This window comes from Ursus arctos, unplaced genomic scaffold, assembly GCF_023065955.2.
Source record: "Ursus arctos isolate Adak ecotype North America unplaced genomic scaffold, UrsArc2.0 scaffold_8, whole genome shotgun sequence".
NCBI classification, from domain to species: domain Eukaryota; kingdom Metazoa; phylum Chordata; class Mammalia; order Carnivora; family Ursidae; genus Ursus; species Ursus arctos.
The window spans coordinates 84,651,022-84,666,892 of record NW_026623100.1 but is presented as its reverse complement, the minus strand read 5'-3'; the positions used below and the strand labels follow the sequence as shown (position 1 = coordinate 84,666,892).

The window sequence follows — 15,871 nt, the reverse complement described above, 5'->3', positions numbered from 1 at the left end:
CGCCCCGCCATGTGGCTGCTGCAGCTCAGTTAATAGCATGTGGGTCTCTGGCTCAGTCTGGCATCCTTCTGGCTGGGAAGTCATCATGTCCCCATTTTCAGGAGAAAGACTAAAGCCAGCCTGCCCATGGAGCACAGCCAACTGGCTCAGCGACCGCCAAATCTCCCTTTGCATTCCGTGAAACTCACTCCCCAGCATGGGGCACACGGGTGTGCCAGCCACGGTCCCACCTGTTTCCAGATTTGAGGCCAACAGGACCCAGCCTGGTCCCCACAAACCACCCTCAGCGACCTTGAAGCTTCTCACCTGCTGGACTCGGCCTGATTTCGGGTCTCAGCTCCTCTGCCTGTGCCAGTGTTGGAACGTGGGGCAAGGAGACATTCAGGACCAGGGACAGAGGTGAAGTCCGTACTGCAGGACGCTGTGGCGACAATGCGTGCATCACACACAGGCTGAGTTCCTATCTCCAGGTCACCTCCAGTTGAACAGATTCTCTCCTCTTGAGTATGATTTCACCACGGTGACTGCCGTTTCCTCAGAGGCGGGATGGAACTGCGTACATGCCTCTCCGATGGCTGTAGCAACACCAAACGTGGGCTCCTGGCGTTGGGAAGCCTGGTCCATCCGTGTGCTGTCCGTGTGGCCCACGTTCAGCAGATGCTCCCCGCAGTTAGCTGTTCCTTGGAAAGCGTAGTTGATTTGCACGTTCTTTTTCTACACCCAACATGGGGCTTGAACTCACGACCCCGAGATCGAGAGTCACATGCTCCACTGACCGAGCCAGCCGGGCGCCCCTTGTACACGTTGTTTTCAAGCACACTTAATAGAGTGGGCTCCCTGTGCACCTGCTGATTCTCTGAGCCTCGCGCCTGCCGTGCGGCTCCTCCAGCAGACGTCAGGCCTCAGCACTCCGGCTGTCATGGGCTTGGAGACATGAGTTAGTGCTGTTGGCTCAGGAGACTGGTCTTGGGCATTCACAGGTGGGAAAGAAAGTTAGCGCTTTAAAACAGTGGCCTCTCAGGGGGCCGAGGTCCATGTGTGCCGGGTCCTTCAGGAAAAATGTCTTACTTACCTGATGTTTAACCACTCAGCTTTCAGACGAGCTGAAAATGAGCCTCAGGTCCTGTGGGTGAACTTGATTTTCCCAGAAGAGTTACAGAAAATGCAGACACACTTTGGTCTTTATGGGACATTCAGAAGCCGTGTCAGATGTGCTCAGTTTCTGTCAGAGGAGATTCAATAACCCGCCATCCCAGGACTTCAGGAGTCTTTGCTCGCTGTGATTCTATTTTGCAGACTATTTTGAGGGGAGGATTTTGGGCGGGTGCAGTGAAGGCTGCTACAGGGAGCTGCCCCTGGTGTGTGTTTGAGCCTGTGAACTGGAAATGCAGCCGGCATGCTTGCTGTGGGGGGGACCTTGGGGAGTAAGTTGGTTTTATTTTTCTTCCTGGTAACTATGGTCATAGTTGTATCACCCTATTGGCTAATTCATATTCTCATGACTGTTTTTTTCTATTTTTTTTAATAGACCATCTCTGTTAGGCTCTATGTTCTGGACATTGAAATAATATTGATTTTGTAATTAAACATATTTCAATTCAAAGATGTTGGTAAGGAAATAGATGTAAATATGCTTCCTTTGACCCAAACTTAGCAAGAGAAAAATAGGAGTGGCAGTAATAACCATCAGGGTTTTTTTGTGAAAATGCAGGACATTTATCGCTGTGACTGCAGTCAGACAGCCTCCCCTTCTCCCTGCCACTCTCCCTTTGGATGCGGGATCTCATCACAGCAGCACAGTTGGGGAAACTGAGGCCAGGGCGCTTCACAGGATGTCTGCACCCCCCAGCTTCTGTACAGGGGAATGAAGGGTATGTGTGACCAGGCTGGCCTCAGACATGACAACCTTGTGTTTCTTTCCTTCATGTTTAAAAATTGTCATAAAATATATACAGCACAAAATTTCCATTTTAGCTACTTTTAAGTGCAGAGCTCGGTGGCATTAAGGACACTGGCATCACTGTGTAGCCACCCGCACCGCTGTCCCCACCCCTTCACATCCTCCTTCCCCCCAGCCCTGAGTTCCCTTCCTGTCTCCTTGGACATGTTTGTCCGGGCACCACATAGATATGAATCCACTTTCCGTCTCTGTGGACGTGTTTGTCCGGGCACCATGGAGATATGAATCCACTTTCCGTCTCCGTGGACGTGTTTGTCCGGGTACCACATAGAAATGAATCCATTTTCCGTCTCTGTGGACGTGTTTGTCCGGGTACCACGTAGATATGAATCCACTTTCCGTCTCTGTGGACGTGTTTGTCCGGGCACCATGGAGATATGAATCCACTTTCCGTCTCTGTGGACGTGTTTGTCCGGGTACCACGTAGAAATGAATCCACTTTCTGTCTCTGTAGATGTGTTTGTCCGGGCACCATGGAGATATGAATCCACTTTCCGTCTCTGTGGACGTGTTTGTCTGGGTACCACGTAGAAATGAATCCACTTTCCATCTCTGTGGATGTGTTTGTCCGGGCACCATGGAGATATGAATCCACTTTCTGTCTCTGTGGACGTGTTTGTCCGGGCACCACGGAGATATGAATCCACTTTCCGTCTCCGTGGACGTGTTTGTCCGGGCACCACGGAGATATGAATCCACTTTCCGTCTCGTGTATTTGTCCAGGCACCATGTAGATATGAATCCACTTTCCGTCTCTGTGGACGTGTTTTTCCGGGCGCCACGGAGATATGAATCCACTTTCCATCTCTGTGGACGTGTTTGTCCGGGTACCACATAGATATGAATCCACTTTCCATCTCTGTGGACGTGTTTGTCTGGGTACCACGTAGAAATGAATCCACTTTCCATCTCTGTGGATGTGTTTGTCCGGGCACCATGTAGATATGAATCCACTGTCCGTCTCTGGATGTGTTTGTCCGGGCACCACATAGATATGAACCCACTTTCTGTCTCCGTGGACGTGTTTGTCCGGGCACCATGGAGATATGAATCCACTTTCCGTCTCTGTGGACGTGTTTGTCCGGGTACCACGTAGAAATGAATCCACTTTCTGTCTCTGTAGATGTGTTTGTCCGGGCACCAAGGAGATATGAATCCACTTTGCGTCTCTGTGGACGTGTTTGTCCGGGTACCACGTAGAAATGAATCCACTTTCCGTCTCTGTGGACGTGTTTGTCCGGGCACCATGGAGATATGAATCCACTTTCCGTCTCTGTGGACGTGTTTGTCCGGGTACCACGTAGAAATGAATCCATTTTCCGTCTCTGTGGACGTGTTTGTCCGAGTACCACGTAGATATGAATCCACTTTCCGTCTCTGTGGACGTGTTTGTCCGGGCACCATGGAGATATGAATCCACTTTCCGTCTCTGTGGACGTGTTTGTCCGGGTGCCACGTAGAAATGAATCCACTTTCTGTCTCTGTAGATGTGTTTGTCCGGGCACCAAGGAGATATGAATCCACTTTGTGTCTCTGTGGACGTGTTTGTCCGGGTACCACGTAGAAATGAATCCACTTTCCGTCTCTGTGGACGTGTTTGTCCGGGCACCATGGAGATATGAATCCACTTTCCGTGTCTGTGGACGTGTTTGTCCGGGTACCACGTAAAAATGAATCCATTTTCTGTCTCTGTGGACGTGTTTGTCCGGGCACCAAGGAGATATGAATCCACTTTCCGTCTCTGTGGACGTGTTTGTCCAGGTACCACGTAGAAATGAATCCACTTTCCGTCTCTGTGGATGTGTTTGTCCGGGCACCATGGAGATATGAATCCACTTTCTGTCTCCGTGGACATGTTTGTCCGGGCACCATGGAGATATGAATCCACTTTCCGTCTCTGTGGACGTGTTTGTCCGGGTACCACGTAGAAATGAATCCACTTTCCGTCTCTGTGGATGTGTTTGTCCGGGCACCATGGAGATATGAATCCACTTTCTGTCTCCGTGGACGTGTTTGTCCGGGCACCACGGAGATATGAATCCACTTTCCGTCTCCGTGGACGTGTTTGTCCGGGCACCACGGAGATATGAATCCACTTTCCATCTCGTGTATTTGTCCAGGCACCATGTAGATATGAATCCACTTTCCGTCTCCGTGGACGTGTTTTTCCGGGCGCCACGGAGATATGAATCTACTTTCCATCTCTGTGGACGTGTTTGTCCGGGTACCACATAGATATGAATCCACTTTCCATCTCTGTGGACGTGTTTGTCTGGGTACCACGTAGAAATGAATCCACTTTCCATCTCTGTGGATGTGTTTGTCCGGGCACCATGTAGATATGAATCCACTGTCCGTCTCTGGATGTGTTTGTCCGGGCACCACATAGATATGAACCCACTTTCTGTCTCCGTGGACGTGTTTGTCCGGGCACCACGTAGATATGAATCCACTCTCCGTCTCTGGACGTGTTTGTCCGGGCGCCATGGAGATATGAACCCACTTTCCGTCTCTGTGGACGTGTTTGTCCGGGTACCACATAGAAATGAACCCACTTTCCGTCTCTGGATGTGTTTGTCCGGGTACCACGTACAAGTGGGTCCACTTCCTGACTCCGTGGACGTGTTTGTCCTGGGCACCACGTACAAGTGGGTTCTACGCTCGCTGTCCGGGCTCCATCCGTGTGGCTACACTTGTCCCACGTCACTCTGTTCGGGCTGCACAGGTCTCTATCCTTGGACCCGCCAGGCCGTACTAGGCTCTCACCTGTCCCCAAGCATGTGGGTGGCTCTACCTTCTGGCTGCCATGGGCACTGGCACCCTGGTGTCTGCTCAGCCATCCAGGGCATGCCCCCAGAAGTGGCACTGCGGGGTCCTGGGCTGTCCGCCTGGCTTCCCACCCGCAATGTGAGCGTTCCCATTCCTACCATCCCCGTCGATTGGTTATTTTCCTCTCGTTCAAGATTCCAGCCATGCTCGTGAGTGCGAGGTGGTATCTCATTTGGTTTTTACGTGGATTTCCCTGGTGACTAATGGTGTGTAGCATGTTTTCATGTGGTTATTGGCCATTTGTGTATCTTCTCTGGAGAATGCTCGATTCAGGTCCTTTCCCACTTTTTAACAGGGTTGTTTGTCTCTTTGTGGTTCAGTGGAAAAAGTTCCCCCTCTATATGTTCTGGGTGTTGACTCCCTATCAGAAATACAATTTGCAAATATTTTCTTCCGGTCTGTAGGTTGTCTTCATTTTTATTCCCTTGAAAATGCTCCCTGACAGCCAGAAGTTTTTAATTTTGATGAATCCAACGTATCCCTTTTCTTGCTGCTGGACAACCAAGTGGGTGGTTCACCATGGCTCGGTGCGGCGGTGCCCTGGGGACCCCCATTCCTGACTGAGCCCACGAGGCTGTGCGGACGGTTTACACACAGCTGGTTGTGTTCGTGTCCAGATGGACAAGCCTGGGAAGGAGGGAGTGATGGGCCAGCTGGGGAACATGCAGCTAACGGGCAGGACACAGGGCGGGGCCCCACTCACAATCCATGGCCATCCTGCTGAGAACCGGCCTGGTGCCGGTTACCGCTGAGTTTTGGTGGAAACCTTGTTTCATAGGCTTCTGCAGGAGCGAGTGGGGGTTAATGAGTGAACGCAGGGCAGGCGGCGGTGCTCTGTCTGTTGGGCATCCCAGACGAAGCTCCCTGCTCGGACCCCTCTCCTCCTCACCAGCTGTTTCCTCCCTGTCCACGGCCTTGTACCTGGGCTTGGTGACCGAGAGAAAGGTGGGATCACTGGCAGAGACGGCGTCCTGAAGTGCCCGCGCGCGGTCCTTCCTGCTGCGTGGACTTGAGTGGGGGCTGAAGATTTTTCTCACGGAGAAGCATGATGGACGTTGGCAGAGAAAGACGGAAGTGACCATGAGGCAGCATTTTCTCAGGCGGGAGGGCAGACGCGCCAGGCCCGTGGGGGACGCCTTGCCAGGCAGTCGCATCCACCTGCCAGTCCGAGGTGGACGTGAGGCGATGTCTGGCTTACACGTGTTCATTAGTTACTGGTGACCCCCAAACAATGGGGGTGTGTTTTCTCTGGTATTCTGATACATTTATGTCTGTGTTGGATTTTTAATACAGATTTCAGAATGAGGGAAACTCTTTCCTCTCTCTTTAGGAAATTCACTTTGCTGACGTCTCAGTGTGGGAGTTATATATCTTTGTCAGAACGTGGAAACTTCCAGGTAAAATGTGTACCAGAGCAGCGAAAAGGCCTGGGCGCCCCTTGCGCCCTGGCAGCCTCCCCGTGGCACGAGTCTTTCCGGCCGCCGTGGTCCGAGCCTGCACTTTGTACAGAAGGCCCTGGACCAACAGGCGCTCAGCTTTAAGATCTGTGTCTCTGGGGAGAGGACGCAGGCAGAAGTGATGGAGCTGTTTGGGGAAGTCGGACTTTTTAACATCCTGGCGAGGAAATACCGCTGAGCTTCTGTATAAATGAGATTTATGACGTTATAACTGCATCATTTGCTGAAGGGGAAAAGGTGGTTTAAACGTGGGCCAGAGAACGAGTGAGGAGGTTTTACGGCCTGAAGCGGCAGCGTCAGGAGAGCCCCAGAGGACATGGCAGAGGTCACGGACAGATGCTTTCTTCAAGGAAATCGGGTCAGAAGCCAAGCAAATGACCTGCCCTGGACAAAGAGGGCGCGGGCGGCCTGGTAAACTCCATGCAGGATTGGGCGTCAAGCCAGGGGTTTCAGGAAGGCACTTTGAACAGGTCTCCGTCTGACCTCATGGCGGACAGGCTGGATTGTCCCATCCTGGGGAAGCACGGCCTCAGGGAGACTCCCTTTTTCCAGCCGTAACCTGCCCTTCTGGGGCATTTGGGATCTTGGTTTTCCCACGCTCTGCCCGGTGACCACTCACCAAGAGCTCTGTGGTGTCTGTCACTGTCCCTCCTGCCGGCTGTCACCACCCTGCAGTCCTGTCCTTCACGCAGGTCCTGGTCTTTGTCCCTGGGGGCGGGTACTTGTGTCCCTGGTTCATGCTCCCTCCATGGCTCCTACACCTGCCCAGTCCCCTGGGGAGCGGTTAGGAAACCAGCACCTGCGGCTGGTCGCCATGCGTCAGAAAGGGTGTCCGTCAGCTCAGACACTTTTGACAAATGCCAGGCAGTCTGTGCACCAAGATGGGCTGTGGATAGAGATGTGATTTCTAGCGGAGAAGATTGATTGAGGACACACGGGGGATTTCAGCGCCAGTGCGCTGATGGGAAGTGTCGCTCTTGTGATCGACGCCGCAGACTCGGAGCGAGGACTGAGGAAGAAGAAATGTTTTCTCAAGTCCCAGTGACCTCATTGGTCATGTTCTGAGGAGCCCAGTATAGATCCTTACGGCCTCCTAAAAGTTTTACTTCATTACAGAAAAGTTCTACGTCTTCAAACACTCAAAAGTTGATAATCATACAAGCTGTGACTCGTATTCCAAGCCATTATTGCGGCCACCAAGAAATATTTAAAAACGTTTTATAAAAATCTAGGTCATTAGGACAGACATGCTGCAGAGGAAAGAAAGGGGCCAGGCATGAGGGGCAGCGGGCAGACCCGGGGCAGAAGGCAGGTGTGCCTGTCTCCAGGCTCTTGCTGCTGGCTCTCTGGCCCTCAGCCCTCTGGAGCTGTGGGCTGTAAATGGGATTGACTGGATGATGCATGAGAAGAGAATACGTGTGAAGCTGCGGGTTTTGAGTGGACACAGAGCGGGGAGAAGATCGGGCGCTGCCGCTGCCGGGTGAAGCTTCCTTCTTCCAGACGCGGGTGTGCCTTCAGGATCCCTTAAGCCCCAAGCGCTGTTGCAGGTGTGGTTGTGGGGGAGACGGCGTGTGGGGGCGCACTCCCTCCTGTCTCTGTGCCCGTGAATCTCACTGCTTCGTGGCGGGGATCGTGCACGATGTGTCCTCCTGTGACTGGCTCGCTCCACCCAGCACAGCGTCCTCAATGCTCATCCCTGCGGGATCTCTTCCTTCGTAAGGCGGGATGGCGCCCCCCTGTACGGATAGACCACATGTCCTTTATCCATTCGTAGACGCCCTGTCTTCACAGAGTCAAACTAGTTTGAGGGACAAAGCCGCCGGCATCACACTCAGAGAGAGACAGGGCTATTGACTCAGTAGAGACACGCGAAGTCCCCAGTAACCCCTGCCTTCTTTAATCTGTCTCCGGACCTTGAACAGAGAACTCCTACTTCACGGTGCCCGTCACCATTGGACGGTTCGGCGAAGCGCTGTTTTGTGGATTCCATCACTTTCCCATGTCACTTCTCACCCTGCGTGGGGAGCTGTCCATGTCGCTGCCTGGTGGGCGTGCGGTGAGAACTCAGCACGGACGCTCAGGCTGGCGGGTGTCACCGTCCGCCATCACCCGGGCCTAGCTGCCGACCTGTTGTCCAGAGAGCCTTGGTGGTGACATGTGGCTGGGAGGCCAGCTGCGCCACAGACCCCTTGGTCTCGGCCTGAATCGACCGTGTTGTGTGAGTTATTCACAGGGTGCCTCGCTTAGGGTCTGGGAAAGACAGAACCGAGGCTCTAAATTGGTTCCTGGATTTCAGTGCCGTTGACTGAGGTCCAGCTGTGTTCCGCTGACACTTTGTGAGGTTTTGTGTGTGGCCTCAACACGTGGCGTCAGAAGGCATGGACGTCAGGTGGCGTTTGGCTCCTCATTGTGGTGCCAAGGTGTTCGTGTTGGTGAGTCTGTGGGGAACTTGAGAAGCTATTTCTGGTTTGCGAGACCCTGATGCATAAATGACGTGGACACTGTGGCTTTTTTTTCAAAATGTCCAGAAGTTCAGTGACTATGACTTGGAAACACATAAATTGAATTAGGTATGTATGAAAATTGCAAGAACCTTGTGCTCCTTCTAGAGGGTAACTGGGCTTTCCTCTCCTCCAGGAATAAGTCGCCATGACTGAAGGGTTAGAGGCAAGTCTCAGGGTGTGGGCATAACTAGGGGGTCAGCTGGTGTTGAGGTTTGGCAGCTCCTGGATCCCGCCGGGGATGGGAGGGCCGCTGGGTAAGGGGATTCTGCAGTAACCGTGTGACAGGACAGCGCACCTCAACTTCTTGAACATTTTGACCCTCGTTTTGACTCTTGATCGGTCACCAATAATCAATCAGTCCTATAGATGTCAAGGTTAAGATTTACTCACACGCAAAGGAGGAACTTAATTCAAAGTGGAGTGCGGTAAAGGGACTCCTGTGGTTCCTGTACCTGGGGTCAGGGTGGCTCAGAGCACAGGGGCGGGGGTCATGCAGTCACATAGGGTCCCTCGTCTGCCCCTCCGTGAGCAGGTGTCCCTCTGTGCTGAATACACCTTCTTGCAGATGCTCTCCGTGCACTAGCAGAGCTGCCGTTCCCAAACCTGGACACACTAGCATAGAGACCCTGCCCCCTCTCCCAGGGTCCATGTCAGCCTCCCTAGGATGCTGGCTGCCTACCTGCATCCTGTCCCCATCCCACAAAAGGAGCAGCTTCCAGAAGGAAGGCACACGCACATACACCGTCCCAGGAGGGGACCGAGGTGGACGTCACATTTAAGGGAAGTGTGAAGTCGTTTTTGAGATGCAGATCTTGAATCTCAAGGTGAAGCAGCTCGGAAAAGCTGAGACGGGTGTCGGGGAAGGCTGTCCGTACGTTGGGGGGGGGGGCGACTGCTCCATTGTGGCCCAGAGGTCCTGCCCCTAAATTAAAGTATCAGAGATCATGCCTTCACAGGTGGGAAGAGGAGCACATCTGGGAGTAGACAAGCCAGCTTGCTGTCCTTGCGACCATGTAGCTCCTTCTGATACTCCCGCAACACGTCAGAGCACGGGACAGTTTTGACAAAATTTAGTTAAGGTGTCAATTAGGTAAAAGTTCTCTTAAAAGGAATTTTGATGTTTTCATCATTTTGGAATTTTATTATGCCAAAGTAGAAGAGAAAAAACAGAATAAGATGTTTGAAGCTTGTAACCCACGGGTAGAGCGGGGTGGCAGCCGGAGAGGACTCACAGTTCACCATCAGAAATGTCAGGACACTGATGACCCCTGGCACCCTAACGGAGTTTGCTCGCTTCTGTGTCAGCTGTGGGTCCACGCCGACCTGCTTGCAGGTGCGTCATGGGTGGGTTTGCAGGGACAGGGAGGACCGTCGGTGGCTCCCACTGGTTTCAGATGCATCCGGGATCTTCGAAATGCAGGTGGATCCAGGAGTTGGAGTGTTTCTACTTGTATTTTCTTACGTGATGGGGGCACCACTGTCTCTGAAGGAAATGTGCCCCCTTGAGCGTCATTTCTTATTTCTGTTCTTGCCCTGGTGACAGCCTGAGGTTGAACCACAGTCCCTCCCACGTCCCTGTGGCCCATGCACTCTGCTTGTCAGGATGGCCGCACACACACACCCGTGCACATGCATGGCACACACAGGACTCAAGCACAAGGGTCAGTCCTGCTACATCCTGAACACCAGGAGCTCTGCTGGGCTGAGATCCACGTCACAGTGTCACTTGGGCGCCGACCGGCTGGTGTCAGTAGAGCAGGACTGAGGTCATGTGACCTCCGACCCCGCACAGATGGAGTCAGGACGCCAAATGGAAGGCAGGAGCCTTACGTCTGTGAGAAGACAGCCAGGCTAGCCTGTCAGAGTGTCCGTGGTCGTGTTGATCGCAGGACTCTGCCTCCCAGCTTAAACCTTCCTTGTTGCATGCGGATTTGTACCCGAGGGACTTCCTGAAGCTCAAGCAGCAGAGAATCTGTTGAATGTTTTATGATGTGCTTTTCTAAGATTCGCAGCATTTCATTGTATTTTTTCTTGCAGGAACTCGAATTCCCGGACCTGACGGCCGTCCTGCACTGCGTTCACGCCTTCCTAGCGGCAAAGGTGGCCTCTGTGGACCCCGCGTTTCTGGACAGCCAGAGCATTGCGAGGAAAGTCTTTCCATTCAACGCCGAACGTTAAATTATTTTCTTAAGAAATGACTTTTTCCTGCAAATATTGCAATTCTGTGTGATTTTATAACAAGCCTATAGTTGTGATACCAATAAAATACGTCACTAGTTTGCAGAGACGGTCGTCCTTCTTAGACCTGACGGGCCAGGGCACTGCGTGGGCGGAGCTGCCGTTCATCCGGGGTCTCCCAGTCGTGCGAAAGCACGCGCCGCACCACGCGTCCACTTCCCACGTAGCAACAGCCAGACGTTTCCACAGAATATGTCCTAGAGAATCCTGAGAGCCCACTGCTTTGATTCTCCTCCAGAAGGGAAGGGTCTCATCTGCATTTGGGTTAACTTTCCCTTTTTCTCAAGGAGGGGCTGAGTAAAGGTGTTAATTTGAGAAATGAGTGGGAAAAATACGTCAGAAAGAAAATTAATTTCAATTCTTTAATTTTACTGTTTTTATAAACTATTATATAATTAACACGTCATTTAAGTGCTAATTTAAATTACGTTCCTAATTTGTGAAATAATGCCTTTATTGCAGTTTCCTTGTTTTTTGTACTGTTTACTACTTCTAAGAAGTTCCTCTTTCTATTTTTGTCATTAAAAGCAACTCACGGCCTCCTGAACCTTCTTTGACGGAGACGGACTGTGGTCCTAGATCACATCCTCGGGTCTCAAGTCTGCGAGGACAGGAAGCACGTAACCGTCAGATTGTACGGTTCGGGAGAACAGGTAGCTGGTTCCTGCAGGAAAGCAGGTACACGGCGCCAACCGCCTGGCATCCCTCCAGGGGCGGCTTTAGCGATGACTTCTGGCTCCCTGCAGCCCACCCACCCCTTTCGGTCCGTGTGGGGGAAAGAGCACTGTTTCGGTTTGTAATGTATCGAGTATTTATAATCACGTCAGACACGTAATAATATTTAGAAGATATCTATCTGTAACACCTGTGCTGTGTGTGTTACAGACAGAATTCCTGTGTGCATTGTAGTGGCTTCTGTGGAAGACGAGCCTCCGCAGAGTATTTAAAGTGGATTTTAGATAATACTCCAAAAGAATGGTGCTCAGGGAGCATCAGGCAATGGTTTTCTCCGTCGATGTCTGTGCTTCTGCTTTGATGCACACCTCCCGTCAATGTCAGTATCAGCAGCAGCGGGAGCAGACTTTACACCCAGACACAGGTCTGCCCCCCTTCCTGCTGCGCCTCTTCCTGAGCTCCAGATTTAATGGGTTCTCAGTTTGGTCCCCTGCGCCAGAGAGCCTAAACTCACTCAAAAATAGGAGGTATTCTGCACTGAAGAGTGAAGAAACTATGAAGATTTTGTTTTGTTTATTTTCATGAAAACTGTAGATTTTAAAAGTGTACCTTTGCTGGATCATAATGAAAAGAATACTGTTTTCCCAGCAAGATTTGATGCTAAAGTTTACATTTGTATAAGCATACAATTTTTTGAAAAGATGCACAACTTTTTTAAAATTCAACAACAGCAACAGTCTTCTTGGGTGGAATGAACGGAGGCCACATACCCCTTGTTCTTCCCTTTGCGTTCCTGCTGCACCTGTCCCACCCCCACAGGTCGGGCGGCACTCCTCAAGCCCCCATGCAGACTGGGGGGGGGGTTAAAATGACACTTAATCATCGCCCCAGTTTGGAAGCAGGACTTGTCAAGGGCAGGGGAAACCATTAGTTTCAGGTGTAATCACACAGTGTCTCGACATGCTGTGCTCGCCGCGTGCGCCCCTGGACACCGCTGTGGGACATGGCCATCGTGCTCTCGGATGCTGCAGAGGGCACGCAGGGGGGAGCCCCGCTCCAGTTCTGACTCCGTAACAAGCAAGGCTTGAGAGAATTTGCCAGCGTGTTTTCTGGGTACGGAGAGGAGCAGCCCTGACCCCCTCATCCTGAGCACCAGCTGGGGCGGTGGAGGGAGCACTCCATGAACCCCGCAAGGCAGGATGCGTTCAACCCAGGGCCCGCCACGCTCTGCCCGCCCTTGCCCTGGAAACCATGGGCCTCCTGGCTCCTGCACGAATCCACACACACACATTATAAACTATAACCGTGCTGACAGCCAGTGTGAAGCCACTGACAAAAGCACTTTCTGTTTGTGTGAACGTCCCTGACAGTTGTGAGTGCCATGGGCCTGCGAGGTCTTCGTGTCAGAGAGGCGTTTTCCAGCGTGTCCTAGCACCAGACTGGACAAGCCCCAGCTCTGCAGGCTGACCATCGGGGGACAGGGGCACAAGCCTCGCAGGAAATGCACGGCTGAGCCGAACACAGAAACAGTTGGCAGAAACGCCCGGTAAAAACTCTGTGAAGCTCTCAATGGGCTACAGCCCTGGGGTGAACACAGTGTGTGTTTTAGACGACACTACGTCCCTCAGGAGCCCACTCTGTAAAGGAGGAGACCCACGCCAGGCTCAGTGGGGGCCTCTACGAGCAAAAGCTGGAAGTTCGAGGTGAACGCACTGGATTCCTTCATTCGACAAATGTTCCTGGAAGGATCAGTGGGTGCCGGGCAATGAGGAGCCGGAAGCCTTTTGTGGCACAGCTGAGCGCCCACGGCTGGACGGAGCGCAGGGTCAGTGTGCATGCACGAAGGAAGCGGGCAGGCCCTCGCTGGGTCGGTGCGCATGGGGCGTGGACTGCGGCCCCGCTCCATGTTTCAGAAGGACACGGACATACTGGTTCCAGACAGATCATCGCCTCATCATAGAAGATGGTTTGTTTGAAATATGACTCTGGGCTTTTCTGTTGTACTTTCTGTTTTTCTTTTGGGCTGGACTTTGGGCTGAGCTGATCTGCTATTGATATTTAGACACAGATCATGAATCTTCTGCTGTTACAGACTTACCGACAGTATGTCAAGGAAACGACTTTTACTTCACTCAGTTTCTTCTGTTAACACGCCATATTGGCCCTTTTTGGGGTCAGAGTTCTAATAGAAAATTTTAAAATGTCTTTGCGAACATGTTGACAAAGGAATTCTTTAAAAAGAACATCACACTTAAAAAAGTGAGACCTTAGTTTGTAGATTTATCTTTGAAATAGACGTTAACAAATTTTTAAAATTCAAACAAAAATGAGTTTTTTATCCTTTTTTTCTAATTTCAAATTTTAAAAAGGAAAACTCACCCTGAAGAAAAGTTCATTGAACTGCTCTGCACATTGCCTTAAGGGGGATAAAACCTACCGAAGATGGATGGAGGATAGTGTACTCTCCCCTTGGATCCTTGTGAGCCTCGTAAACAGAGAATCAAGAAACGTCGCTGATCGTGAAAGAAAGAATCTGTATCATTCACATGAAAACATTCTCAGAGTCAGGAATTGCACCGTATGTCTAAGCACATCCCTCAGGCTTCTGATTCTGAACTCTGTTCCTGGTTTTTTGTTGAAGCTACATGTTAACCACATGATTCCCTTGTTTTAACAAATATACCTCAGTCCCAAAATGCAGAATGAGTAAAAATTACATAAACTATTTGGCCAAATGTGTCCTTGTTTGTCTCTACTGAAGATAAGGAAAATATCCGTTTTAGGTGTATAGATGAGAAAACAGGGTTTCCAGGTCCCCGTAATGAATGTTGCTCTCATCCTGGGAAGGAGGGTCAGACGGCGTCTTCCGCGAAGCCTGTGTGCCTGTGTTTGGTGTAGAGCAGGTCCTCGCTGGGCGCACCCTGCATTTGTTGGGCGTGGGACGTGCGTCCACTTAGCTTCCTCCCAAACCCTGGAAATAGAAACACAAGAGAGTCACTGTCTCTCCCTTCAGGGTGACAACCACGTCATAGCACAGTGACCCTAAGTGCTGTGTTGGCGAGGTCCCAGGTCCTACCTGAAATGTGCCCCCTTGAAACGGAGTCCGGGACAGAGAACAAGTTAACAATAGGACTACCCGACGATCCAGCAATCCTGCTACTGGGTATCTACCCACAGCACACCAAGACACTGATTCAAAGGGATACATGCATCCTGATGTTTATAGCGGCATTTTCTACAATAGCGAAGACACAGAAGCAGCCCAAGTGTCCATCAACTGATGACTGGATAAAGAAGGTGTGGTTCATATATATAACGGAATATTACTCAGCCATCAGAAAGGATGAAATCTTGCCATTTGCAACAACACAGAAGGAGCTGGTGGGTATAATGTGGGAGAAATTAGAGGAACAAACTCGTGTGGAATTTAAGAAACAAATGAGCAAAGGGGAATAAACACTTGAGGGAGAGAAACCAGGAAACAGACTCTTAACTACAGAGAGCACACTGATGTCACCAGAGGGGAGGGGACGGGGAGGGGGGGCGGGAGGACAGGTGACGGGGACGGAAAGCATACTTACCACCATGAGCACTGAGCAGCGTACAGAAGTGCGGGCTCACCATCGTGTACACTTGAAACTGATGTAACACTGTATGCTGACTCTGCTGGAATTAAAATAAACACACAAAAAAGAAACCGAGTCAGGGAGAAAAGGTCAGGTCTACCTTTCAGAGTTGGTAGGAAGTGCCAAGAGCTTTTGTTAAAAGAAAGAGACAGGGAGGGAGGGAGGGAGGAAAGGAAGGAAAAAAAAAAACCCGTCCTGTGATTCCTCCTCAGTGAACACCACCACACCCGTCAGTGCAGACAGTGTGGGCTGCTCAGTCGGCACGTTTCAGTGGTCCATTAGGGAGAGGCTCTTGCAAGTTTTCTGATTTGATCAAATATGTTGTTAAGGAGCTATTCAGCGGTGTCCCCAGAGGTGTTTTGTTGTTTTGTTTTGTTTTGTTTTGTTTTGTTTTCTTAGAACTTGACCCAAGACCATCTCTTGTCATACAACAGCAATCCTCCAAAGCTAGACGCGGTCTTCATATTGTTCACTGAGTATTCAGAGCACTGAAGAGCCACAGGGGCATTTGAATGGGGCTGCTGTTATTCCTGATGGGGACTGCACGGCTGTAAGCGCTCTGAGAGCCCCTGGGTCCTGCCC

General features: G+C 51.2%; 1 protein-coding gene across 1 annotated transcript in view; it reads left to right on the top strand.

Moving 5' to 3' along the window:
• Positions 1–15,749, top strand: part of SNTG2 (syntrophin gamma 2) — a 205,974-nt gene extending 190,225 nt beyond the window's left edge. Inside the window, exons 17-18 of the mRNA XM_044390009.3 lie at positions 10,788–11,666; positions 15,689–15,749. Of these exons, the coding sequence (XP_044245944.2) occupies positions 10,788–10,928 (141 nt within the window). The 3' untranslated portion in view covers positions 10,929–11,666; positions 15,689–15,749. The remainder of the gene's footprint in view (positions 1–10,787; positions 11,667–15,688) is intronic.
• Positions 15,750–15,871: the final 122 nt, after the last annotated feature.